The 27347-nt window shown below is 53.4% G+C and overlaps 1 protein-coding gene across 1 annotated transcript; it reads left to right on the forward strand.

Annotated features, from left to right (window-relative positions):
• Positions 1-16: 16 nt before the first annotated feature.
• Positions 17-7490, forward strand: LOC103195561. Its single transcript, XM_007939147.1, has 4 exons — positions 17-89; positions 4189-4356; positions 6245-6376; positions 7354-7490. The coding sequence occupies exons 1-4, from the start codon at positions 17-19 to the stop codon at positions 7488-7490; spliced, it is 510 nt and encodes a 169-aa protein (XP_007937338.1).
• Positions 7491-27347: the final 19857 nt, after the last annotated feature.

A 27347-nucleotide genomic window follows, 5' to 3' on the forward strand; every position in this document is an offset into this window, starting at 1 on the left:
GCTCTTGTCTTTCAGAATGTTGGCTACCAGGGTGTTCAGCCTGATCGGCAAACGAGCCATCTCCACCTCGGTGTGTGTGCGAGCGCATGGTAAGTGTGATTTTTGCTCTTACATAAATATGTTCCATTTTTGCTCCTGTGACGTAGAAGACCCTTTCCTGGGCACTGGAGTTTCACACAGAGATCACTGACCTCCTGACCGTGCTGTTGAGGGACTTGAGCAGGGATGCCTGTTTCAGTAGGGCCTCGTTCTGGATTCAGGAGTGTGAGGAATCGTACTCACCGTTAGTCTTTTCTTCTACTGATTTTTCTTTCCCCTTTCCTTAACTACCCTGCTCAATCTTTTTCTCTTGGACTCAGTTTCTTTCTTCGAATCATCTTTAGGTACCAGATGCCTTAGATGATCAGAAGATCATCTCCACTGTACTTGACCTTAACCTTCTTTCCCCCGACAAAACTCCCAACCATGTAGTACCATTTACAGTGTAGGTGTCATGGAAGTGAACAAAACTGGACTTTATAGCGACTGAGCTGTGTTCAAATTTCAGTTCGATCTTGGACAAGCTGTTTCATTCAGGACTCTGTTTCCTCCTCTGAGGTTCATGGAACGAGCCTAGTGCAGTGCACAGCATGTAGCAAGGTGAGTTCTGTATAGGAAGCATCTTCATTGTGTAACGCTGGAGACAGTGAAAAAAAAACCACGAGATAGTGATGGTTACAGTCTGCAGGACGAACACGCGAAGACAGTGCCTCAGTAAGAGATGGTAGCACTGGAGGAGAGGGTTTTAGCTTGACTCGGTTTAGGAGAGAGGTTCTGCTTTACTGAAGGGCGAGTAGCATTAGCCTTACGTTGGAGAGTGGAATGGCATTCCAGGCGAAGGGAAAAGCAGCAGAGTTAGAACCATGAGTTGGCGTGGCGGCTTGCCCAGCATTGAGGGTCACTGATGATGCCGGGAGGCCTTAGCCTCTAGTGCTTTGTCTGTGGTGACCACTGTCATGTCCACGCTTTCTGTGCTTCTCCGAGATGCTGCTCGTCAGTGGATGGTGCTGCCATGTTGCTCTCTGTTCTTTATTCTGCCCGGGGTAGCACTGTGGACCTGAGTCTAAAACAGGTAATTCTAGTGAGAGCCTTAGTGAAATAGTTGTATCAGTAATTGGGGCATAAAGAAAAAGGACTTGTTTTAACTAGTACATGCAGAGAGAACTTACATGCAATTACATGCAAGTTACATTTTGTTTTAGTTTGGCTTTGCTGATACATTTCCTTAGCTTGTTTTGTTTGTTTGAGGTATAACTGACAGTCTGGGTGCAGTGGTCTCTGCATTTGACCACCTGACACGGTTGAATAACCACAGCCAGGCCTAGAACATCCCCATCACCCACAAAAGTTCCTCATGCCCTTTCCTGGTCGTTCAGAACTTTGTATGAAGGCAATTTATAGCTCCACGGGGTAGTGTGATGGCCACAGGTTACTCACTAGGCATCGTGTTTTTGGCAGGGAGAGCAAGACCACGTCGTTTCCCCTGGTGAAACCGCCAGTGACTTCTCTTTGTGCCCAGAGTAATGCCTACAACCTGGCCCCTTCAGCTGCTCTTGCCTGCCTCTCGGATCTCACCACGCTACTCAAAACCAACGCCCAAACCACCTCTGCCCGCTTGCTCAGTGCCCACACCCCCGCCCCATTTGCACCTCGTACACCAGCTGGCGCCTCCTGCCCCAGAGTCCCTGAGCTGTGCTTGGCTGGCTCTCAGACTGTTCACGCAGTGCCAGTGTGATTTCAGAAGGCCCTTTCCTGAACCCATTCTTAGCCCTCCCCATTGCACAGCACCTGCCTGGTTTTCCTTGGCGTGACGTGCTCGTGTTCAGTTGTGCGGCTGTGTGTTGTCTGCGTGAGTGTACACCTGCGGCCAGGGACCTTGCTTGTCTACCTCCAGCACATAGTAGGCCGACGAACAAGACCAACTCTAGACAGAGTTGTCCTTCAGTTGTTATCTTCAGGTCCTGCATGAGTACTCAAACTTGTCCGTATAAAATACTGAAACAGTAAGGAGTGTGCCTGGTAACCACTGTAGTTGGTTTGGCTCTTTTTTGGTACAGTGACTCATCTGATTGACAGGTGAGCTTGATTTCACCAGCAAGGCACTCAGCCCACGAGACAGCCTCAGTGGAAGACAAGCCCTCGGTAGAACATGCCGCCTTTATTCTCTCTCGTTTTTTCCTTAAGGAGCATCTGGGGTGTGAGTTTTTGCTTTCACCCTCTATTTTCTGGGGACCAGACCAAAGGATCCCTGGCAATGCTACGACCTTGAGCTGGCTGCCCTGTTCTAGAAGTTTCAGCCTTATGCATAGTTTGCTCTGGGGTTATGAGAGTTTCCCTGTAGCTTTCTTTGTAACAGCTTTATTGAGATGTAATTCACATCAAGTGCAATCATGTGACGTGTACTACTCAGGGTCTTTAGTTATTCAGAGAGCAGGTGCCATCACCACACTCGGTCTTCTAACCTTTTCATTGTCCTGGTTGGCGTCTCTTTAATGATGGATGTGCTTGTTGAGTGCTTTAGATCCTCTGGAGCTCTGTGCATCTGGGGGGGGGTGAACTTGATCACTGTCCAGTGTCTGGCCGTTATTTTTAGTGTGGTTGTCACTGTAATAGAATGCTGTAATCTTGAAATCAGAAAACGATTCTAGCATCTTCACCCCAGAACTTTTGAGGTGAGGTTGGGTAGGAGTATGGAAGGGCTCTGGCCACTTGGTAGCCAAGATAAGCATCTAGAGACATCTCACTGCTTTCAGATTAACATGTCCCTTCACTGCTAACAAGATTGGGGAGATTTGGGTAACTGGGCCTTGTGGTGGAGGGGAAGTAGGCCTTCTGATCTGCGGCCAAGCGGGGACGCAGTGTTGAAGCACGTGTCGGACAGAGCTGTACAGAGGGCTCCGAGCAGTGAGGCAGTCCTTGGCGAGACAGGCCTTTCCTCTGCTGTCTGCTTTTCCCCTTGGTGATAGGTGGTGAGGCCGTAAGACAGCAGAGAACTCACTGCCATCGGGTCGATTCCGACTCATAGCGACCCCTCCTTGGGTTTCCAAGGCAGTAAATCTTCACGGAAGTAGATTGCCCAGTTTTCCTTCCGGAGAGCGGCTGGGGGGTTTGTAGCCATCTGGTTAGCAGTCACATGCCTTAGGCACTACGCCAGCAGCAAAAGACCCTGCTCAGTCCACCCCTCCTCCCATTGGTCACGATTTGGGGTTTCCTCTTCAGGACTCTGTGTTTATTTACACACAGTGTGACTGAAAGAACACAGGCCATCTTGTTCTGGGGCCAGCTCTTCTTTTTGCTTGCTGCATGCCCATTGGTTAGGTCTTTCGTTTCCCGCCTCCGGAGTGGGGCTCTACTCGATGGCGTTTGGTCTGCTCGTCTGGAACCATGCTTAGCATGGAGCGGGTGCTTGGCCGATGTTTGTGGAGTAAATGGCTCCATGACACAGGTTTCTGAGGAGACGGTGTCATCTCTGCGCTCGGTCTCTGTGGGGCACAGACTGTTCCCAGTTCTCTGCTGTTGTAAACGAGGCCGCGGGAGCCACCTTTTCACATGTGTCTGAACCTGGAACACCTTTCTCCTGTGGATCATGCCTTGCGTTTCTTCTTCCTCGTTAGTTTGGGTTCCAGCAGAAGGGCCTCTAGTCCAGGGCAGGGAACCCTGCAAGCAGCTCTCTACTTCTGCTTGACCACTTTGGTGGCAGGAAGCGTGCCCGCTCGGGAGGCAGCAAGCCTGTGCTTATTCGCGATGTGGCCGGCAGGCCTCTTCTGTGATGGGAAGAGCTTCCTATCACGCGGCTGCCTACCAGCCTCACTGTGTGTCCGGGGCTGCGCAGGACACGTCTGCTCCCTGTCCCACACACAGGCCTTTCAGTGTGTGTCCGCATGCTTGTTGCTGGTTTTACGAGTACCGTTGGCCTGTGAGGAGCTCTGGTGGTGTAGTGGGTAAGGCATTTAGCGGCTAACCAAGAGGTTGGTGGTTCAAACTCACCAACTGCCCCATGGAAGGAAGCTGACACAGTCTCCTCCCGTCAAGGTTGAGAGCCTTGGAAACCCCGTGGGGGTCATGACGAGTCGGAATGGACTCGAGGTTAGTGAATCTGGTTTTGGTCTCAGCCTGTGTGAACTTCACGTGTGTTTATCTTGCTTTTAGGAAGTGTCGTGAAGCATGAAGATTATGCTCTCCCGGCCTATGTTGACCGGCGTGACTACCCCTTGCCTGATGTGGCCCACGTGAAGAACCTGTCTGCCCAGCAGAAGGCCTTGAAGGAGAAGGAGAAGGCTGCCTGGAGCTCCCTGTCCATCGACGAGAAAGTAGAACGTGGGTATCGATGGGCATTGCAGCCACGCCCACCCTGGTGTCATCTGTTTGACAGTAATGCCTTCAGTTCTGGTGCTGCCTGTGGCTTCGTGGCTAGACACCGTCCTTCACCCCCAGGGGAAAGTGTGGCGCACGTGTGCATGAGGGCTGCCTGTGCCGGAGGAGCTGGGAGTCAGGCTTGATGGGATCCTGGGACTTGATGGTGATGGGTGACGGGTGGAGTCCCGGGACTGCGTAGCGAGCCCCCAGGTGCGTGTCCTGACCTGTGCAGTTAGGAAGCGGCATAGCCCCGCGCTGCTGGCCGGGTTGGAGTGCCCGGCGTGCTTCCCGTCGTCCTCCGGCCCAGAGAGGAGGCAGCGCTGCTTCGGAGGCGTGTGCCGCGGCTCAGCGCCAGCCCCACCTCCTGGAGACCAAGACGGACGTTTGGTTTTGTTTGTCCTGCTTGCTTTTCTCTCCGTGGTAACATTCAGGTGTCGAACAGTTGCCGCTTGCGCTCTGCCCGTGTCCAGCCGGTGCCATTGCTTCCGTGTATCCGGTTGCTCAGCCACCCTGTGTCTGTCCCCAGGTTTTCCCACCCTCTCACCAGAAGGCCTGCACCCCAGCACCCGCTTAGTGTGGGAATAGAGGGTGCACGTTTAGTCGGCAGCCTGCCGCCACTGCAGAGCTTGAAGGAAGAGAATTCTGTCCATAGACCTGCTTTCTAGGTCACATGGTTTCTTTGTTCTGTGACGCCTGCTGGCAGTGAAGCTTGTGGCCTAGTGTCCTCACCAGGGTCCTTAAGCAGAAAGCCACGGGCTGAGGACATGGGTTTGGGTCTGGAGCTGGCCGTGTAGTAGCTGTGTGGTGTACCAGCTCAGTCTTTCCCTCTCTGGGCCTCGGGCCCTCCTCCTTGCAAGGAGAGTTGGACTCTGAGCTCCAGGGTTCTTCACCCTGGGCCCCTGGCAGCTGTCGTCACGGCTGCCAGTACCATCTTCTAAAATTCTCAGTGAGGTGACTCCAGCTGCCTGGTTACTAGTGCCTGGCCTCAGTGAACCCTTGCAGTATATCCGTCAGCAGTGGGGGTCAACCTGAGGCTGGTGGGTGCCAGGGCAGCCCTGCTCGCTGCAGCTGGGGGACGGGAAGGCTGGGCGGATGTTGGGAGCTGACCACTGCACTGTGCGTGTGCCGGGCGGGCCAGCTCCCTGGGCCTGCTTCTGCACCCCGGCTCCCCTCCACTCCCTGTGTGTCCTTGGCCTTAGTGGTTGTCTGTGGAAAGGGTACAGTCCCTGCCACCTGGGCTCTTGGGCGGACTAGTGGGATGGTTCACAGAACATGTAGGGTGGTGCTCCTGCCATAGAGGCTGCTGCCTCTACCCTGGTTTCGGTTGAACCAGCATCTTGCTGGGCGTCACCGGAAAGCGTGTGTGAGGGCAAGAATTGTTCGTGCCTTGGGGTGTGAGTCCTCCGTTGTGTGTCCTGGGGAGTGGGAGAGTAGGGGGACAAGGAGGTGTGCTGGCTTTCTCTGGGGCGTTCCACGGCCCCTTTCTCTGCTCTGTCTGCTGTCCGGATCCTACCAGGGCCCTTTGCTCTCCGTTAGCGGGGCTCTGTGCACGTGACTGCACACCCACAGGAGCGGGGCAAGGACACAGCGTGGCTCGTGGTGGTGGTGGGTTTACAGAGCAAACTCCCACCTTCGTTTTCTTTCCTTCTTGACCCTGTGTGTGTGTGTGTGTGTGTGAAAGAGCGAGTGAGAGAGAATGAGCAAGCATGTGTGAGGCCGTGTGGCTGAGTGTGCGTGGGATGCCCTCTGCCCTGTGATCAGACAAGTTGTGTTGATGGCTGAGGACGGCGGGAAAGAGAGCTGTTGGTTGAGGCTCCCCCGCCCACGAGCCGGCTCTTCCTCCTTGCAGTGTACCGCATTAAATTCAACGAGAGCTTCGCAGAAATGAACAGGAGCACCAACGAGTGGAAGACGGTTGTGGGCACTGCCCTGTTCTTCATCGGCTTCACTGCACTCATCCTCATCTGGGAGAAGCACTATGGTGAGCGAGGGGCGGGTGGCAGGCACCTCTCCTGTCGGCTGAAGGTTCCCGTTCAGCCGAGGGGCGGGCTGTGGGGTGGCCTCCAGGCATGTTGAGTTGCAGGATGGTGACCCCCTGCAGGGTCCACCTTAAGATTGCTTACCAGGTTTCCAGATGCTGGCTCAAGTTGGCTGATGTCATGGGAGGCTGACTTAGAAGCCAGACTGTGACTTCCCGTGGGCCTCTCTGGCCTGGAGTGGAAATGCCCCCGTACTCTCCCCACAAGACCACCTAGTGGCAGTGTCTGTGACCAGTATCCGCTGGCTTAGGGAAGAAGGGTGCATCAGTTCTGGGCTGGTATAGGACAGCGTCCCAGTGACAAGTGCTCTGGGGCTTCTGACCTTGGGGTTTCTGCCTAGACGCTCTGGAGCACCTCTCTTTCTGGGTTTTCTGTCAGGCACATTAGGCAGCCTGTCACTCTGTAAACCCAAACCCACCGCTGCTGAGTTGATGTCAGCTCGGCGACTCTGTAGCGTGGGACCGCCCAGAGGCTTCCAGGGCTGGTAACGTCACAGCAGCAGACCGCCTGCCTTAATCTTTGTCCCTTGGAGCAGCCGAGCACTTTAACCACTGTGCCACCAGAGCTGCTTCACTTTGAATAGGTGCAACCTGTTCTTCCGGTAGCAGGTAACACATCCTGCTCCTGTGTTGGCTCTCCCAAGTCCTCTTAGGTTCTGTTTGTGCTACGTACTAGCCTGTGGGCCCTACTGTCCACTCCTGTAGAGGTCACGTGCTGCTTTTAGGTTATTCTGTAAACAAAGGAGTTATTTAAAAGAACTGACAGCTGTCCCTGCCCAGAACTGTGTTTGTGGGGGGTACCAGTGTGGCAGATGACTGCCGGCCAGCTGGCCAGTGTCGGGCCCTAACCCACCTGGCTCGCTGGCTTGCAAACCACTTGTAAAGACCACCTTGCCTCCCGCTGTTGTCTTGAACTGCAGTGTATGGCCCTGTCCCTCACACCTTTGAGGAGGAGTGGGTGGCCAAGCAGACCAAGAGGATGCTAGACATGAAGGTCAGCCCCATCCAGGGCTTCTCTGCGAAGTGGGACTACGACAAGAATGAGTGGAAGAAATAGGAACCTGCTGTGCACGTGTTCTGCCTCCTCCATGCAGCCTACCTTGACTACTGGAAGCCATCCGGCAAACAGTGGTGACGCTAATAAACGCACAGTTTACATGGTGTCCTCTGTGGCGGTGTCTGTGGTTGGCATGCAGTAGCTTCCTCCCGAGTGTCTGAAGTACCTAGAAAGAATCTCATATCTTAAGTTGTGCCAGGGGATATCATGTCAAAACAAGAGAGTCCCCTGTCTGGCCGTTGGGGTTTTGACAAGAGATTTCCACATATGGGTAAGGGCCCATTGCAGTAACCAGATTGATAGAGGAATGACCACGGCCCACCTTCTTTCTGGGACCGTGCCCTCCTCCACCTCGGAGTCACTGACACTTGCTGGAGTGGGCAGCCACCGGCCTGGGGAGGCCAGGGTGGGCCAGAGCCTCCTGGCTGAGGTCTGGATGAGAACCAGTTGGGCCAGTCCCCCGGCTCCTTTCTATCTCATGTTAATGTTTCACGAGGCAGTGCATCCTGGCACTGACTAGCTCCCTGTGGGGGTCTCATCCCACCAGTCCCCCGACTGATCTCAGGCCCGGGCGTGGCATCCTGCGTGGAGAAGGTCCTCCTGGCCTTGAAGGGCATCTGCTTCCAGTGAGCGCAGCAGAGGGGCCGGTGGGGCAGGGGTCACGGAGTCATCCCCGAGAAGCCCAGCTGTAACTGGAAGGAAGGCTGGACGCTTAGAGCCAGAAAGGGGCCTAGGGAGCTGGACCACTGGAACCGTTGAAGAGCTGGGTGGGTGTCTGATGGCATCGGCTGCCTGCTGCTCTGGAGACGCCCTTGATCTCTGGGTCTCACAGGGCCCTGTGCCTTCCCTGGGAGGCCGCCATGCTTCTGGGGAAGAGAGGAAATGCCAGAGGCTGTGGGGTGCGGAGTCCTGCTAGGAGAGCCAGGTGTGGGCCCCGAATGGCTTCACCACACAGCTCCTGTCTGGGCTGTGCCACGTCCAGCTCCTTCCCAAGGAGGGCTCCTTCTGTGAGGCTGAGCCCCTGCTCAGGGCCGGCACCTGGTCTCTGCTATCCCTCCACCCCCAGAGCATCCCCCAGAGGCATGGCAGTGACCCCGGTCTGCTTGATGGGACTGAACGGAGCTGAGGGAGGCAGTGGTGTCCTGAGTGACCGTAAGTGGTGGTGATAGGACTGGGACTGTAGGTCACCTGCCTCCCAAACTCTGCTGTAGCCTGAAGTAGCCCCGACCTGAGTCTCCCTGAGCCTGTGGGATTCCATGGACTAAGCCAGCTCTTCTGACCCCTGTTGCCACTCAGGAACCTGCTCCCTTGAGTTGGCTGAGAATGACCACTTTCACATCACTTTCCAGATTCCAAAACGCGACTCCCTCCTATACTTGGTCTTTGTGGTTTCTGCCATTTGACACCTTCATTCTCAGTGGGAATGGGATGGGGCAGGGGTTCTGTCCTTAAGCCATGGATCCACTGGGCAGACATACATTGGCCATCTGTGTCGTGAGGATGCCACCATGAACATGGCCTGCATGGTCCTCCTCATGGGACCCCATTCTAGTGATGGAGACAAGATAACTGGGGGGTTAGTGTGTGCTCTGAAGGGGCCATGGAGAGCCTTGTGGGTGGATTGGAGGGAACAGTCAGGTTGGTTGGAGGGCCCTCACAGCGGAGGAACGCTTAGCTGAGGCTTGGAGACTGACAAGGAGCCTTTATGTTGGAACTTGGGTGGCCTGGGGGTGGCAGGTGGAGACAGTTCAGGCCAGGGAGAACAGCAAACAGGGCCTTGGGGTAGGAGAGCTGAAGGTGGACCAGTGGGCCAGAGCACTGACAGGATGGAGGTCTGAGGCCTGAGAGTCCAGGTTCTAGAGAAGATGGAGCCCTGTGGGCACTGGGGAAGAGGTGAACCAAATTCTAGGTTCAATAGGAAGCTGCTTGCATGACCTGGGACATACGGTGCCCACCCACATCTACCTCTGGGTTTTACTGGGAACCTGCTATCGCATTTTTACAGTGTGCTGCCACCAGCTGGGGGCCTATATAACTGCCCCACCAACCCCAGCCCCAGTGACTCCTTGGGACATGTGTCCCACCCATCGTATCAAAATCCATATTACCTCAAAACAACTGATTTCACTTCATTGAAAATGCCTTCCGTTGCTGAAAACATGGTTCCAACAAAACTTCGAAACAAAATGATTTGGTCTTGAAAGGGTTAAACGGGAGCAGGGCAAGATGGTTTTGTTTTTGGTCACTTCACCTTTCCACAGATGTACAGCTTTTGATATCAATTACAAGAGTCAGCTGTGCAACCCCACCCTTAGTGCAGTCTTCCATCACCATGAGCTGTGCCCTCCCCATAACCACAAGTGGACATACTTTGGCCTTTTCTTCAGAGCACAGTTCTGGCTTGATCCGTGTTGGGGAAGAGGAGCCTGGATGCAGGGGCCGGTCAGGAGGCTGCTGCAGAGGCCTGGAGGGAGAGGGTGGGGGTTGGGCCAGGCTACGGTGTGGAAAAGGGAAGAAATGGATGGGCTTGAGGGACAGCTTTTTTTATATGAGTTTTGTTTTTTTTTCTGTCCCTGCCTTCTGAGCTTCATCCCTGGGCAAATGCCGCCCTTCTGCTCTCACATGGTTGATGTTTCTGACAGGAGTAGTTCCCTGAAGTTATTGTTTACCTAATAAGCCTGGAGGTTGAGCCATGGGCATGAGTTCAGGTCCAGGCTTGAAGGGTGTGTAGGGGCCATGGTCTCGGGTTTCACCGTCTTTATCGGGCACCTAGCCCTGGTCTGTTTCATGATTGGGAGTTCTGTGGCACATCTTTCTCCCCTCTCTCCAGGGCCGCCTCGTGATCCCTTTCAGAGCGGTGGCGAGGCAGCTGGGCACCATCTAGCTGCTCTGCGCTCAGCATTGACGCACATCTTCAAGGCAGAGTGAACACTCCTGGGGCTGGACTGATGTTAGGGTGAGGGTGGAGGGAGAATGAAGAGCTCAGGGTGATTTCTGGGCTGCTGGTTTGAGTTACCAAGTGGATGGTGGTGCCATCTATTGAGATGGGCAAGATGGAAATAGGGGACAGTGTTGGATGGGGGCGCGGATGAGAGTTTTATTTTTAATGTTTGCCGTGTGTGTGAGGTGGCAACTAGTACTTCAGAATGCAATTCTAGTGCTCAGAAAAGAGGTTCAAATTCATTATCTAAATCCAGGAGCCAGTATAGAGGTGCCATGTGATGGCATGACAATGAGTGGAGTAACCCGAGAAAGTACAGAAGAGAGACGTGCGGGCCTGAGCTTTAGTGAGCATCTGGGCGAAGGAGGGTGCAGCGGAGGCGGCTCGGAACCACTGACCCACTTGCACTATGGACCCTGCTCTGCACCCTGCAGCCTTGGTCTCCCACTCAACGCAATACCTTCACAGTTCGTCCCTGTCTAGCTTGCGTCTCCACTTCATCCCTTTTGACGGCCAGGTGATCACTGTGTGCACCCCCCACGTTTTGTGCATCTGTTCACTGGTGGGTGGACACTTGGTCATCTCATTTCTGGCTATCCTAAACGAAGCTGCTGCAGCGTAGTTTGCTTGCCAGTCTTTATGTCACCCATGTTTCCATTTCCCTGGGGTAGATACCGAGGAATAGAACCGCGGGGTCATTCGTAGTTTCATATTTAATTCCCGAGGAGCTGCAGACTACTCCACACACCCGCACCGTTCCACACTCCCACAGCGACAGGGGAGGGTCCCATTTCTGAGAGGCCCTAGCACAGGTCGAGGGCAGCATGGGGCAGGGAGTTTCCTGTGACCTCCCGAAAGCCCAGAAGCCGCGGGGTGGGCCTGGGAGGCTTTGAGAGTTGGGGGGGGGGTGGCCAGGGAACTCTATTCCACGAGTGCTCCAAAGCTGTGTACCTGAGGCAGGCACGGTTGACTTCTGCTCCTGTCCGTTTATCACCCGGAGCTGCAGAGCCAGCCGTGGGGCGGGGGCTCAGGTGCCTTTTGGAAGGGCTGTCTCCAGCCTGCAGGTGCCTCAAGCCCAAGCAGTTGGAACCTGTGTCTCTGAGTTCCCGCGGTCAAGGGCGGGCGGCCTCGGTGCTTGCATTCTCAGCTCGGGTCAGCAGAGGGCGCTCCGAGACCGGACATCCTGTTTGCAGCGGAAGGCGTTCCCCAATAGGGCTCCCAGGCAGGAGCCTGTGCGCTGCCTGCAGACCGGGCGGCCGGTGCGAGGCCACGCTTCTCGCCTTCCCCTCCCACGGCTCGTAGCTGGAGCCAGGGGCCGCCAGGCGGGTTTACGACCAAGCGCGTTACTCGCTAGGCGATCGAGCGACCGTCGCCGGGGCTTCGTGTCCCCGGCCGCCCAACCTGTTTCCCGCAGACCTCCTGTGGCCAGTGCGGACGTCCTGGCGTGGGTGCTGGCTCCGCAACGGTGCGCTGTTCCAGGGTTCTGTGCACGGACTCTGTAGCCTTAAGTAACCCCGACCTGAGTCTCCCTGAGCCTGTGGGATTCCATGGACTAAGCCAGCTTTACGAGCCGCTTGCATGGAGCTCTGGCTTCCAACCCCTGACCTAAGCGCCCGAGGGCGTTCCTAGGAGCAGCCTGGTGCAGGAGTTAGGGGCGTGGCCCGAACGCAGATCTGAGCCCGAGGTCTCGCGTGCTCCCTGCGTGCGTTCTCCCGCACTGCAGCCAGAGGTGCTCGGTTATGACTCCTCCTTAGCAGATGATGAGGCAGATGATGAGGTAGCGGCACAGAGAGGTTCAGTGAGAGCCCAAGGTCACACAGCCAGGAAAGACGCACTGTCTTCTCCAAGTCCGATCCATGCATGCGATGGTGCTGTTCGTGCTTGAGCACCCAGTACACTGCTTGGCACACAGTAGGTGTTCAGTGTTTAGTAAATGAATGAACGTGCCCCAGCTCTCAGAATGGGTCACCAACTAAGGGTCTCCCCTCCCTCAACTTCCTTGTCTTTTGGCCTCTTGATCCCTGAACCACATCAAAAGTCAACAGGAAACCAGCTCAGCCCCAGGTGCCCGCTGCACGCCGCCGGACCTCTCACACCCGTGCCTCCCCTTCCTGGACCTGCCCTGCAGGTTCTCAGTGAACGTCCTTGTACAGGGCGGCTGCCGCGTGTTCTGCAAGAGCACGGGGTGGGGGGTGATTGTGTATGCAGACATGCCTAGCCTTGGGAACTACATACCGGGTTAAGAATGTGAGGGAGGCTTCAGCTGCGCCCCACACGTACACAGCAAGATGCTGAGCAGGTCTGAGGACGCAGGAGCCTAGCTCGCCGGCGCCCCCTAGTGTCCGCACTGAAGCTCTGCCTCCATAGTGTCATCCAGGTGATTTTAATACCACCAGCCACTCCTCGGAAGGAAGATGTGGCAATCCGTAGTGATACTGCCTCGGAAACCCAAGGAGGGGTCTCTATGAGTCGGGTGGAACTCCACGGCACATAACAACAATGGTCTAAGCTTAGTGGCTAAGGCACTTGACTGCTAACCGCAAGGCTGGCGGTTCAAACCCACCAGCCACTCCTCGGAAGGAAGGTTGGGCAACCTACTTCGGTAGTGATACCACCTCAGAAACCTAAGGAGGGGTCGCTATGAGTCGAAATCGACTCAACAGCACATAACAACCACCACAACCGTTGTGGAAAAAAGCTCCAAATGCTGACTTTTTGAGATTTGCTGAAAAGACCTGAATATGGGGCATTTAGGGGGTCCTGATAAAGTCCATACAAGAGCAGGACAGACAGTGTCACTTAACACGGGACACCTGACAACCTGCCCGTGGCCAGAAGTGCTGAGTCCCAGGCAGGCCAGAAGGCTGGTCACCCTGCGGAGAAGCCGCAGTGAGAACGGGTCCTTCCGGAGGACACCTGCGCTTCAGGAAATCCCAATGACGTAGGGCTTCAGCACTGCTGCTCGGGCCAGGCCGCCCGTTACAACCACCTGGGAAATGTCTTGGAGGCATTGCTGGGCCTCACCCAGCTGCATCTGGAGGGCTCCTCTGGGAGATTCTAACACAGGTCCTCACCTCTGCACCAGGCCCCAAGTCGCCTGGTCCTAAGAGTTGTCTGGAAAATGGGTTGAAAACACATTTCTGGATCCCAACCCAGAGCTCCCAAATTAGACTCTCCGGGCTTGGGCATCTCAGGTGAGCAAGCCCACAGGTGCTCCTTGAGGTCAGATGGCATCGACACACACCACCATCAACAGAGGATCCCAGCTGTTGAAGCAGCCTGGCGGGGAAGGGCAGGCAGCCTATGAATGACCTCCCCTAGGACTGCACCCACCTGGGCCTCAAGCAGGTTTCTTACCCCTTCCTCCAGGACTGCAGTCACGTGCCTCGTGTCAGCCTGGGCCCCACCTGGACCTGGGCAGGTTACTTAACCCCCTTGCACCTCATCTGTATAATCTATATAGTGGGCACCCTAACCACGCCCGCTTCCTTATGGTGGGAAGAATTTACTTTGGTTGTGTGTATCAGGAGTTTAGCACAACACCTGTTATTTGCAGTAACAGCAAACAAGATAAGAGATACACCACCTGTGGCACATAGCACAGGAGCCCTGTTGCACCCTGGTTAAAGCGCCTGACAGCTAATGAGGAAGCCGGCTGTTCAAACCCGCGCAGTGGCTCTGTGGGAGAAAAGCCTGGTGATTTTTAACAAGATGGTCAGGTGATGCTTACAGACCACAGGTGATTCTTATGCATACAGCTTGTTAAAATTAAGACTCTGATTCAGTGTATCTGGGGTAGAAATGCAACCTCTCAGCAGGGGTTTTAACTAGAATCAGCTGGTTCAAAGCCCTGTATAGGCGCATTAATCACAGTGATGTGGGCTGGCTGGTACACCCCAAGCCAGCACTAGGTGGCACCAAGTCACCACACTTGTCCTGAAGCCTGCCACAGTGCTGGCTCTTCAGCTCATCCCCTGATTAAGTTGCGGGGAAAGCTTAGATGCCCTGCTGGAACTGTCCTGTTGTGTGCATGAGGTTTTCTTTAAAACCCTGTATTTGTTTTGATCAACGATTTTTCTAGAAGAATCATGATCAAAAGAGGAAAAATGTAGAACAGAATTTCACGTTCTCCTGGACTCCAGACTTTTCTGGAGCCATGGAGGCTGGATGAACCTCTGAAACTATTGTCGAGATAACCTTTAAACTTCAGACCACAATCTCCTCTGAAGTCTTCTTAAAACCGAACAGTGGTCTAGCTTACCTAGTGAAAATGGTCGGCCTTGCTCTGGGCCCCTTTACAATCTATCTCTGGGAAACGCAGGGGCAGTGAGGTTATGCTAATGGGGGAGGAAGAACTCAGAGAAGGAGGGTGAGAAAAGTTGCACCATGTAATGAATTAGAGGGTAACTGGTGTCACTGCATTGCACACGTGCAAACTGCTGACTTGCTGCATGTTTGGCTGGGTACATTCACAACAACAACAAAAGCCTGTGTTTGGTCTTAAAAACCCAAAGGAACCTGTATTTTGCTCTGAGGTCCCACTGCATCGGTTTTAATACAGAAATCCTCATTTCCACCTATCACGAGTTACAGACACCCCAGGAAGGTGCCTTGGCTTCTGCAGACACCACACCTGCACACTCGACGCCCGCAGCGGCCCACGCACCCTCTGGGGTCTGAGATGCTCAGAGCTAAATGGTCTGGGCTGAACACCTGCCTCCCAGCAGAGAGCAGAGTACATGCGGTTGGTCCCCACCCTTGACTGATGTTCTCATCAGTGCCCAGCAGGACACCCCTCCTCAGGGGGCCAGTGAGACCCACCTTCATCTGCTCGATACGTTCTGATTTGCTCCAAACACGTGTCCTTATCAAATTACCATGCACAGCTGCTCACGCTCCTGAGGATGGATGTGACCTCACAGAGCTGCGCCAGAGAGTGAGTCTGTGAGGACCCACTTTAGAAACGGAAACAAGCTCCGGGACAGCGGGCTGCGTGCCGTGCGGTCCACTCTGAGTCAAGTCGTGGCCTCCCCCATCTCCCTGGGTGATGGCCTTACTCTTCATGCTTCACCTGAAAGGCAGTGACAGTGGCACTTCTGTCCCTGTGGAGTGCGTGCCCCATTACAGGCAAAGTCCCCACAGCTGTGGCCGGCACACAGTAATTGTTCAGGACATGCCCAGCACGGGCTTCATCCGGGCCTAGAACTGGTGCATGCTGCCTCATCACCCAGGGTTTGCCCCATCCCATGGCCTGGCCCCTGCATTTGGAGTACCCGTGCTATGTTTAAAGGGAAAACGGCTCGAGATCTTCTAGGGCCTTTTCCTGTCAGTACTTCATTTCGGCTTAGCATCCCTGCCATTCAGGATGCCGAGTGGCGAGGAGCTTGTGCTAAGAGGACCCTGCCTAGTCCACTTCAGCCCTTCCTGCCCGGCCGAGTACCACCCAGAGACTGCTCCCTGCCCTGGCCCTGGGCTCTGTGGCCTTCAAGTCCGTGGGGACAGCCCCGGGGGCTGGGGTGGTGTGTGTTGGGGGCAGGTAGTACCTCAAAAACCACAGGAATAAACAGGGCATACTTTCTTGGGTCATCATTTTCGCTCAGTTTTGGAAAAAAGTTCCTGTTGTTTATAGGCAAAGCAAACATGGAGGGACCACGTATTAGAATAAAAAGCTGAGATCGATCTTCAAGGGAAAACACAAGACTTCACAGGGATTTGCGTCAGGGGCAGCGGGAGCTGTGTCTCCAGACCCTTGAGGGGGTTACTCGCAGCCTGAAGCAGCTTGAGGAATGTGTCAACAGCACCTAGTGTGTGCGGGGGACTGGGCTACACACCAAGGGGACGAGAGATGCGGGATACAGCTTCTGCTCTCTAGGGTCTTGTGGTCCACATGGAGAAAGGGACCTTGGATTCATCTTCATCATCGCCATCTTCATCATCCTCACCGTCATCTTCATCACCAACAGCAACAGCAACAGCAACATCCCCCTGCCTCCTCTCCCGTTTCCTCTCCTCATCTGCCCCCTTCCTCCTTCATCTTCATACGCTCCAAACTCACTCTGTTGGTTTTGCTCGCCTCTGTAACCCTGGCTTCTGGGACATTGCCTGGCACATTTGTTATTGGGTGCTGGTGAGGCAGCCCTGACTTGCAGTGACCTCACGTATAAAAGAAGGAGACACTGTCCGCCCCGTGCCAGCCTCACACTTGTTGGGACATCACCAGCACAGCCCCAGGCGAGACACGAGCCCAGAGGGCTTACCCTTGAGCTCCTCTGTTGGGCACTGAGGCAGTCCAGTGCCCAGATACCACAGGGTGCCAGCTGGAGTCAACCACGCGTGTCCAGAGGGTGTGACCACTGGGTTCATGGCTTCCTGGTGCTGCCCAGGCATCTCCCTTGCGCCATGGCTATGCTGGGCCAGTAGGGCTCGTGGGGCTTCCCCTTGATCAGGAGCCTGTGGGGACTTTGAGAGGTGCTTCTTCATTCTCTGGGGTCACCTGTGCAGGCATCACAAGGCTGCTGGGAGGACTTCCCCAGCCACGAGGGCCCCCGTTTCCTCAAACCTCCCATGGCCTCTTTGGAAAACACCAGTAGGGCTCTTCCTGCCTGGGAGAGCCAGCCATCCTAGGCGGACGGGGAACTTGGGGAGGCTGAGGGACCACGTCTCCATGTGCGTGGGTGTACTGTCTGCTCTACCTGGGGGTCAAGGGCTGGCTGTGTGTGAGAGTTCTGGGTCTGGCATGACAGTCAGCCCCAACTGGGCAGTGGCAGACACCAGGCGATGTTCTCTGGAAGTTCTCAAGTCGAAATGGTGCACAGACCACTCCGCGCTCCACCAGAGGCCCTCCCAGGGTCTGAGGGTCCGGCATTACCTGGTCACTGTGGCTTGTGGACGTGCTGCCCCAGTTTCTGCCTTCTCCTCCCGGTGTGTCTGTGCCTTTCAGCCTCCTTCTCCTTATGAGGACCCTGGTACTGGCTCGTTGAACTTGATCATGTCTGCAAGGTCCTTAATTCCAAAGAAAGGCATGTTTGCAGGTTCCAGAGGTAGGATCAGACACGTCACTTTGGTGACACCATTCACCCAGAACATATGGCGCCCTCAACCCATCTCTGCAGACAGGGTGCCAGGCCCGCAGGCCTCTTGCCGTGCCTGGTGGCCTTACCCGAAGCCACCAGAGTGCCCAGACTTGAGCTCATTGGAGGAGCTTTCAGAGTGCTGTGGACATTTCTGCTTCTACTCCTGTCCCCACCCCTTCCTCGTAACCCCACGTGGCATCTATGCTTATGGGGACATCAGCACCCCTGGGCCAGGACTGGTGGGGAACTGACCTACGCCATCTCTGTGGTCCAGTCCTGTTGGTGGGACTTGTTCACAAAGGGCCTGGTGACTGTGGTGGTCACTGCTCTGGGGTTGTGCTGAGATCCTGGGGGAGGTGTCTCTTTGTACTGGACTTGGGCTCCAAGGCTGTGAGTCTGGGCCCACTGGGGACGTTGGCGGCATGAGCCCCCGATGATGGAGCCAACAGAGGGGGAGAGGCCGGGCTTTCTCACAGCATGGCAGCCCCTGAGATGGGAGCCCGAGGCTGGGTTCGGTCTCACCTGAGACCAGGTGCTCCTGGACCTTTGCTTACATGAGCCAATCAGTCCCTTTGGATCCCTTTATTTGGGGGTTGGATTTGGTTGTGATGAGGTGACCCAGGGTCTCTCTGGGCTCTGAAGTCAGTGGAGTCCAGCCATGGCGTCCCTCGTGCCCTGGTCTCCCGCCTTGGCAGAGCAGGTAGAGCAGGTAGCAGTCGTCCAGTCCCTGGCTGGCCCACCTTCCCTTCCTGGACATTAGTCATCGCACCATTCTCTGCCTGTCCCAGTCGGGCAGGCTGAGAGAGGACCCCCCACCAATTCTCAGACACTGTGGGTGGGAGTGTGAGTTGGGACCACAGCAAGGGCCCACCCAGGCAAAGCGGGATGTGGATCCCCCAGCTTCTGAGGACGTGTGTGTGGCCCTGTTTATACTGGTGGAAAGCACCCGAGTGCTGGCCAAGAGAGGAACAGGGAGCGAACGGTGGCACAGCCCCACCTAGGACAGTGTCCAGCCCTGAAGCTGGAGGCACAGATCTAAGGAATCAGCAGGAGGATCTGGACCCGCTCAGCCTGGGAGTGGAGCAAGGTGTGAGGAGGTGTGCCTGTGGAAACACGCATGCACAACTGTTCACTGAAGAAACAGGACCCCATCCTCATGGATGCATTCACCTATAACAAAAGGACAAAAACATGGATGTGGGGTCCGTGCCGACCAGGAAGGGCTGCCCTGAGGAGGGCGGGCAGGGGCTCAGGAGGAGAACAAGGGCCCGCTAGCCACCTGTTGTGTTTTAGTTCTTTAACATGACCTGGGGTAAATACAGAAACGTGCCGACATTGGTCAGCTCTCAACAGCGGCATGTGGTTATCATGTTATACGTGGCAGAATTTGCAGTATTTAGAAATGTCAAAGGGACAGGAGAGAGGAAGACAGTGTCCCTCCTTTGGAATTGGGGTTGCTCTGGGTGTAGACTTCTAGAAGTTTCTAGATGTCTCAAAGGAACCCATAGTATGAAGAACCACGGAACCTGGCACCAGGAACTCTCTCAGGGGTCTGTTCTAGGCCACCAGTGACTCCCTGGGAGGCCCCAGCTCAGAGGTCTTCCTGGAATACAGGCTTCACACACACAGACAGAGAGCATATGTGACAATATGTGCATGTATATACATGCATATATGTGTGCATGTATGTACACAGGGCACCTATTCACGCACACCAGTGCACACATATAACACATACATGCACAAACACACAGGTACACAATGCACACATAACACATGCATCCATACACACCTGCGTGCACACCTGCATAGACACACAGTCACAGATGCATACACACATGCACACACACGCAGAGACACATATGTGCACACACAACCCATTCATGTCTCTCTGAAGACCGACAACTTTAAGACTCTAGACTCCTTCACGGTAGCTCTGTTCCTGGACTCCAGTTATGCAGTTCCATAAGTTCCGTCCCCCTTGCTTAAGTAAGGTGGGCTGGCTTTTGTTCTTTGTGAGCAAAGACCCCAACTCAGGTAGATGTCATAGTGTTGGCTCGGGGAGCTTGGGGCACTGGGGAACCTTTTAGCTGCAGACCACCATGCTCCCCAGGTCCCACATAAGAAGCACAGGCTCACTGCTTTGTGAAGGTGTCTCAGGATCCCGAGCCCCCACCAACACCCTGAGCGCCAAAGGGGGCCAGTGTTTGGGGAGCCTGGTCGCAGGCCCACCGTGGCGTCGTAGCACCCCAAGTCCAGGGGGCCCTCTCCTCCCGCAGCGCCTGCCTCAGCTTGACTTTTACTCATCAAGATGCTGATGGTCACTGGCCATGAAGCCACACTTGAAGGACTTGAAGTAGTGATATCTTGGCCCCTTAAAGATCTTTGGAGAATGCAGAGTTCAAAAGGCCCATGTTTGTCTCAGACGTCTTGGCAGTCTAGTCTTCTTTGGACTTGACAACACGTAGACACCTGGGTTAGGATCCCTGGATTCACATGACAAGGGTGGTTGCTCCGGCTGTGGAATTCTAGAAGGCGCTAGAGTTTCAAAGCAAATCTTCTCACAAAGCAGGGACACAGATGTGCACCTTGGGGAATGGCTACTGTTATAGATAGATTGAATTTGTCCCCCCAGATGTCCTGTTGAAGTCCCAGCACCTGTACCTGTAAGTATGGCCTTGCTCGGAGCTAATTTTTCTTGCATGTTGATCCGGCCATCCTACAGCAGAGTGGGGCCACCTACTCCCTTCCGAGTGGTGTCTTGAAAAAAGAGCAAAGTGGATAGAAACACCTGGAGGAAGACAGGTGCCATGTGGAGACAAGTTGACAAGCAGCCAAGAAACGCCCAGGGCTGTGGAAGCTGAGAGGGACCTGGCTCTTCCCCTAGAGCCCGCAGACCCGGGAGGGAGAGGGAAGGAGGCAGAGACAAGCTTGGCGGTGCCCTGAATTGGAACTCATGAGCTCCAGCCCTCTGAGACAATGAACTGTTTTTAAAAGCCTCCCAGTGGGTGGTATTGTGTTGCCACAGCGCAGGACACTTGAGCAGCGAGGGCACATCCAGCTGTCCTTGTGGTGGCCAGGGGCCCGTCCAGATACCTGCCATCTTGATTGGGCCGTGCTGGCCAGCAGACAGCGCCAGGCTCTTGTTCCCCAAAATAAAAAAGCAAAAGGAAGGGTTTCTTCACCATCTGCACAGCGACCCCGGAAGAGCAATCTGAGACGTGGAAACGGCCCTGCGGGCGGGGGTCTGTGGGTGAACCGCACCCGGAGGGCTGCTGCTGCAGACGCGGGAAAGGGGAAGAGGGTGAGCCCGGGGCGTTGAGCAACGTGGAGCCCAGATTGGCCCAGGGAACCGCAGCCACGGGGGCGGCAGCTGCAGCGCGAGTGCCCGCGGGCGGCAGGGCAGCGGAAGCCCCTCCACGTGGACCTGCGGGCCCGCTGCAGCACAGGGGCCAAGGGGTACCGTTGTCCTGCTGCTGCCAGAGCCCTGCGTCCAAGCCCCGCTGCACACCACCGAGGGCCATCCATGAGGGCCTGGAGACGTCAGTGTCCTGAAGTACGGGAACCTGATAGATCGGGGTGTGCGATGCGAGAGGTTAGGGTGGAAAGAGCCTTGGGGGCCTGGGGCCCGCCAAAGGGCAGTGACCCCATGACAGGGGCTGTGTGAGCAGGCAGAGGCGCAGGCTGTGCTGGGGCGGGGTACAGGCGTGCTGTGCAGACAGCCACCCCCTTTCACAGCTGTTCCCAGGGTGGCGCCACTTTGGGACGTCCAGTCTTCAAGTTCAAGGGTCAGAAAGTCTCAACCAGTCCAGTCAGTCTGGGCTTTCAAAGAATTTGGATTGTGTTCCACGCTTCTCTTCCTCTTTGTCAGAATCCATCTGTTGTGGCCTTGATGAGAACAGTGGGACTGGTAGCTGGCATCTTGTCCTTCTGAGAGGACCTATTTTCAACATCTCCATTTTCCACGGTGGCACAGCTCCCCTTGCTCTGGGCTCCTGGGTCTTCTAGCATATCCCTGAGGTAGACATAACACTCCAGCTGGCCTCTCCCAAGAAGCTGTTGGAGGAGAAACATTGGATGAGACCACCATTCTCAAAAGTCAGGAGAGGTTTTCACACACATGCACGCATGCACGTGCACACACACACACAGAAGCTGCTGGAACTCACTGGAATGATGCTTCTAGCTCACTCCCTCAGCTCTCTCCTTATTTCTCATGTGTTAACATCCTCTCTCCTATTACTCAGGTTGTGTGTAACTCATTTCCAAAAACTAAGTTAACTCTCTTAGGAAAAGTTCAGAGAAAGACAAAAATTGTACCCAGATCTCTGACCTAAACCCCGTAGCAATTCTCATTTTGCCACACTCCTTGTTTTTGTGTGTAACTCATATCGTGGTAGAGACATCAGCAGCATTTACACGACAGATTCTCCCACGCATTGCCCAGGCTGCAGCGGTGTGCAGTGACGTCCTCATCAGCCCTGGGCAGCTGGACAGTTTTAATTCATAAGTTCTTGAAACAACATGTTTATGGAAAATTCCAAATGTCTACAAAAGTACCGTGACTAGTGCAAACAATCTCCATGTCCCCAACAGCCACGCTGGTATTTTTTTAAGCATCCCCCAACCTCATCTCATGACAAGTCCATGTACATCATCTTAGAGATGAGGACTTCTCCATCACTTCACAACAATAGCATGTTCTCCATCTGGGCAGTTTAACCACAATTTCTTTATTTCGTGTGATACCCAGTCAGTGTGTAGATGCTCCTGACTTTCTTGCAAATGTCTTCCTAAAATTGGTTTGCTTGAATTAAGAGCCCAAACACATTGCCATGTCCCCAATGTGTCTTTTAATCCTTTTTCCTCGCCATTCGTATGTTGAAGAAACCTGCCACTATCCCGTAGACTGACTCACTCACTGGACTTAGATGGTGCACATATGGTGCCTTCTAACCTGTCCTCAGGCCTCCGTTTGCCTCTTGTCAAAGGGGATCCTAGTCTCCACCTCGGGGTTGTTGGGGAAGCCAGTGAAACTCTCAAGTTTCAAAGGTCACTCTTCAAAGCAGATTCAAAAGCTGGGGCAGTAATAATTGGAGGCTTAAGTAAGATGACTTTCAAAATAGGTTCCTGGTTTCTGAGATTGGTCAAATTTCCATCCAAACTCTCAGACTGAAACAGTGGCAATCAAAAATGATGTTTGGTGTCAGAGACCACACTATTCTTTTGAAATATAGGAGTTAATGTGGTTCTGAGAATTTATAATGAAGTAAAACTTCAGATAAGGGAATCTTAGAAATTCCACATTCAGGAGAAAGAGGCACATTATAAGGAAGCACACTGGCATTAGAACGACTAAAGGAAGCCCAGCGTCCGGGGGATGTCCTGAGCATGGAATCCACAGGCCATGGCTCCTGACTTCCTGAAGTGGAAGTGCCTTCAGAGATACCAGCAGGCTCCCATCTTCAGATGAGGAAATGGCCCACAGTGGTTATATAACTTGGAATTGTAAATCTTAGAGCTTGGGGGCCTCAGGAAGCCTTCAGTTCAACTCCTTGCTTTCACTGGAGGTACGGTTTGGTCTCCCAGCCTCACAGCTGGGAACCACAGAGTGACTCACCCAATCAACACAAATAAGTCACAGACCAGAGGCTGAACCCCAGGTGTTCCTATTTTTAACACAGATGAGGGTTGTCTCTCTAGGAGGGGTGAGAGGGCAAGCTTCCCTGCACCCCCAAATTGAGAGGCCATGAGCTGTGTTTACTTAGGGGATCCTCTTGAATAGGGTGTACACTCCTCTTGAATAGGGTGTACAAGGTAGTAAATTTGGAATGAACCACTATGGAACAGAGATCAACTTAATGAAACGTGACAACAGGTGGGAAAGGCAGCCCCAAAGAACTCAGCATGTGTTGTTCCAGAATTGCTGTCGGAGCTCCATTCTTGACTGAGAGAATGCCACACACCACCCCTTGTGACAAGAAACATCATGACGGGACATTGGGAAACAGCTGGCCCCTGAGAACTCAGTCAAGTGACGTTCAGTCATTGTCACTAAGGGGGCTAGTGTTGACCAAAGAAGAGAAGGGTAAAATGTCATGCAGCTACCATCTCAGGACCACAAGGAAGAGGACCCTGAGGGACAGAAGCCAGAGACAGCAGGGCAAGTGGTCCCATGACATGAACTGTCCAACTGGGCAAACGCATAGATTCAGAAAGTAGATAGGTGATTTCCACAACTGGGTGAAGGAACGGGCAGTGACTGTTTAATGGGTTTCTAATCTGGTGATGCAGTGCCTTAGGCATTTGACCACTAACCAGAAGGTTGGCAGTTCAAACCCACCACCCACTCCATGGAAGGAAGATGAGGCAATCTACTTCTGTAAAGATTTACCACTTTGGAAACCCAGTGGGAGTCGCTGAGTCAGAATCAACGAATCGACTCAATGGCGGTGAGGTTTTTTTTTTTTTTGAGTTACCTAGTGCTGGTAGCATAGTGGCTAAAGCACGTGACTGCTAACCAGAAGGCTGGCGGTTCAAACCCACCAGCCACTCCTCGGAAGGAAGGTTGGGCAATCTACTTCCATAGTGATATTGCCTCGGAAACCCGAGGAGGGGTCGCTATGAGTTGGGGCCGACTCGACGGCACATAACAACAACAACAACAGTGCTGCCTAAGGCACTTGACTGCTAATCAGAAGGCTGGCAGTTCAAACCCACCAGCCGTTCCTCAGAAGGAAGGCTGGTCAATCTACTTTCATAGAGATACTGCCTCAGAAACCCAAAGAGGGGTCACCATGAGTCGGGTCATGACAACAATGGCACATAACAACCACAAAAACAGTGCTGCTGGGGCACACATACCATAACGGGAGGCTTTGAAGAACACGGCCCTGGAGGCTTCAAGTCCAAATCAGGGTTCCTTTTGGCCGTGTTGACTCCTTCTTTGTTGGGAGCCCTGGGCTCCTTGGTTCCTTGGCTTGTAGAAAATCCTCACATGGTGTCTGTCGTCCCCAGTAGACGTGTGCCTCGGTGTTTAATCTGTTCTTTTTATAACTCACAAGTGATTAGATTTCGAACCCACCCCACCAGGGTCTGATCTAATTAACAGAACAAAGCAGACGCTCTTTCCAAATTGCTCATCTTCACAGGTAAAGGGACTAGGAGTCTAACACATATTTTGGGGGGCATAATTTATTTTTATTGTGATTTAGGTGAAAGTTTACAGAGCAAATTGGCTTTCCATTCAACAATTCATACACATTTCGTTTTGTGACGTTCTTTGCAGTCCCCTCCATGTAACAGCACTCTTCCCACTTCCTCCCGGTGTTTACTGTTCATTTCCATTCGTCCTTCTTTCCCAGCCCTTCCTGCCTTCTGGGCTTTCTCCCCGGGCAAATGCTGCCTTTTGACCATGTGTGCTTGGTTGTTCTAAGGGGTGCACACCTCCCTGGTGTTACTGTTCACCTTCTAGGCCAACTTTTGGCTGAAAGCTGAGCCATGGGTGTGAGTTCAGTTCCAGGCTTGAAGGGTGTCTAAGGGCCACAGGAACTCTGGTAGCGCAGTGCCTAAGGCATTTGCCTGCTAATCAGAAGGCTGGAGGTTCAAACCCACCAGCCACTCCTCAGAAGGAAGATGGGGCAATCTACTTCCGTAGTGATACTGCCTCAGAAACCCAAGGAGGGGTCGCTATGAGTCGGGTCCGACTCGACGGCACATAACAACAACAACAAGGGCCACAGCTTCAGGGGTTCCACCAGACCCTATCAGACCAGTAAGCCTGTTTTTTTTTTTTTAATGATTGTGAGTTTTGTTCCACATCTTTCACTCTTTCTGGGAGCTCCTACTGTGATCCTTGTCAGAGTGACCAGCTGGGCACCATCTTGTTCTTCTGGTCTCAGGGTCATAGAGCTAAGGTCCACATGGTCCATTAGTCCTTTGGACTAATTGTTTCCTCGCATCTTTGATTTTCTTCAGTCTTCTTTGCTCAGGATGGGGAGAGATCAATAATTGCACCTCAGATCTCAGTTCACAAGCTCTTAAGACCCCAGTTGCTCCTCACCAAATTGGGATATAGAACATTTTTTTTTGTGGACCATGTTATGCCAATTGACTTTAGTGGGGGGCACAATTTAATTCATAAGAAGAATTCCTGAGTTTCTCCTTGGGGTGATAAAAATCTTTTGAAAATGAGTAGAGGTTATGTTAAGACAACATGGTGATTGTACATTTAAAATTGTTAAAATGGCAAATTTTTTGTTTTATATATATATTTTTAAATTTTATTTTATTGTTATTTTTGTCATAATTAAATTAAAAAAGAGTGCCTGGATGAGGTTGGGTGGGCACGGGCGTGGGCAGGTGGGACCTGAATCAGGGTCTCCTACTTCTTCTGCCACAGCCCCGCACTCGTGCCTGGTCCGCGGCCCCGCACTCATGCCTAGTCCAGGGCTTCAGGGCCATGGGGAAGGAAGAAGGAGCTAGCTTCTGTGCACCTTCCACAGATGAAGACTTGGACTCCTAGGCCCTCTTTCCCCTGCTCCTCCTGGCAGTCCCATCATGCTGAAGCTTCTATCCCCCTCTCTGGCCACACACCCTAACTCTGTATAGCTCCAGCGAGTCCATTGACAAACATGAACCCACCAAGTTACTATTGGCTAGGTCTGCATGAAGTCCTTGGGAGAGACAGGTGAAAGAAGGTGATGAGGCCTGGCTTTTCAGGGGTTACTGATATCAGGAAAGATGCATGTTTGACAAACAACCCATGAGTAACACAAGGAGGCTCAGGCGACCACTGGTACTTCCAGAACCCTCAACGTGATCCAGAACAGGGGCCAGGCCAGTTCAGGCCTAACGCTTGGCTGTACGCTGGCAGTGCCTCAGTTAGGTGCTGGGAGCGATTCTAGTGTCATGCTTTACTCTTCAGTTTTCAGGGATAGGGATGTCTAGTCATTATTCTTTGGCTCCTGACACTTGTGCATCAAACACCTTGCTTCATAAGGTTCCTGAAATGCTCCTCCAGGTGTCTGCTGCTCTGCCCCTAGGTATCAAGACTTTAACCCCTTCCTTGCACAGTTCCTCCATGTTTCTGGAGCCAAGAGCACTTGGGCTTTAATAATCTAGCCAAGGACAGCTGTTGGCAGGAACCGGGCTGCAACGCAGCAACAAACGTGCTCAATTTAAACAACACGACCACTTACTTCCCTCTTGAGGTTCTCAGCTGTCTGTCTCTCTTCACAGCGAATGTCCCTGCTGCGTCCTTCTCACTCTGTTTATGTGTCTGTGTGTTTCCGAAGGTCAGATGCAGGTCAATGCATCTGCTGTGTAGGAAATGGATGGACGTGCTCAAGCTTCAAGTTGTGTATCAAGTTCATGCCTAGCTACTGACCTCGCCTGACAGGTTAAAATTCATTGTTCTGTGTGGCTTTTAAGAAGTTCCCATTTCTTAGTTTTAGAGTGCTGACAGAGGACGTTAGAGCGGGGAGGATGAGTTTCATTGGAAAATGTTTATGCTTGTAATAAGTCCTGCATATCCCTCAGACCTCTCTCTTACTTGGTTAAGAAGGGTCCATGGTCAACAGTCAAGGACAACCAAGTCAAGAGTGAAGATGCTTATTGGCAGTGAGTACACACTGTGTTGCAGATTGGTGAAGGAAGTGTGCATTTCTTCTCCTTGCCTTGCAAAGTCCTCCTCAATGGAGGACTTTGGAGGACCAATGGAGACCTTTGGACATGTATAACATGGGACACCAGCTTTTCATCTTGAGGGACACTGTGTGTTCCAAGGTCATTGATACTGAACTTGTTCCTTTGGACAATTCATCTGTATCCTAATTTTCCCTC

Source organism: Orycteropus afer, unplaced genomic scaffold (assembly GCF_000298275.1).
Source record: "Orycteropus afer afer isolate SDZICR_OR568_19922 unplaced genomic scaffold, OryAfe1.0 scaffold00057, whole genome shotgun sequence".
NCBI lineage: Eukaryota > Metazoa > Chordata > Mammalia > Tubulidentata > Orycteropodidae > Orycteropus > Orycteropus afer.

Excerpts from the sequence above, each read along its gene's own strand:
- LOC103195561 (XM_007939147.1), top strand. The coding sequence starts at position 17 with ATGTTGGCTACCAGGGTGTTCAGCCTGATCGGCAAACGAGCCATCTCC. Across the intron at positions 90-4,188 it reads GGTGTGTGTGCGAGCGCATG|GAAGTGTCGTGAAGCATGAA; the intron begins GTAAGTGTGATT and ends TCTTGCTTTTAG. Across the intron at positions 4,357-6,244 it reads CATCGACGAGAAAGTAGAAC|TGTACCGCATTAAATTCAAC; the intron begins GTGGGTATCGAT and ends TCCTCCTTGCAG.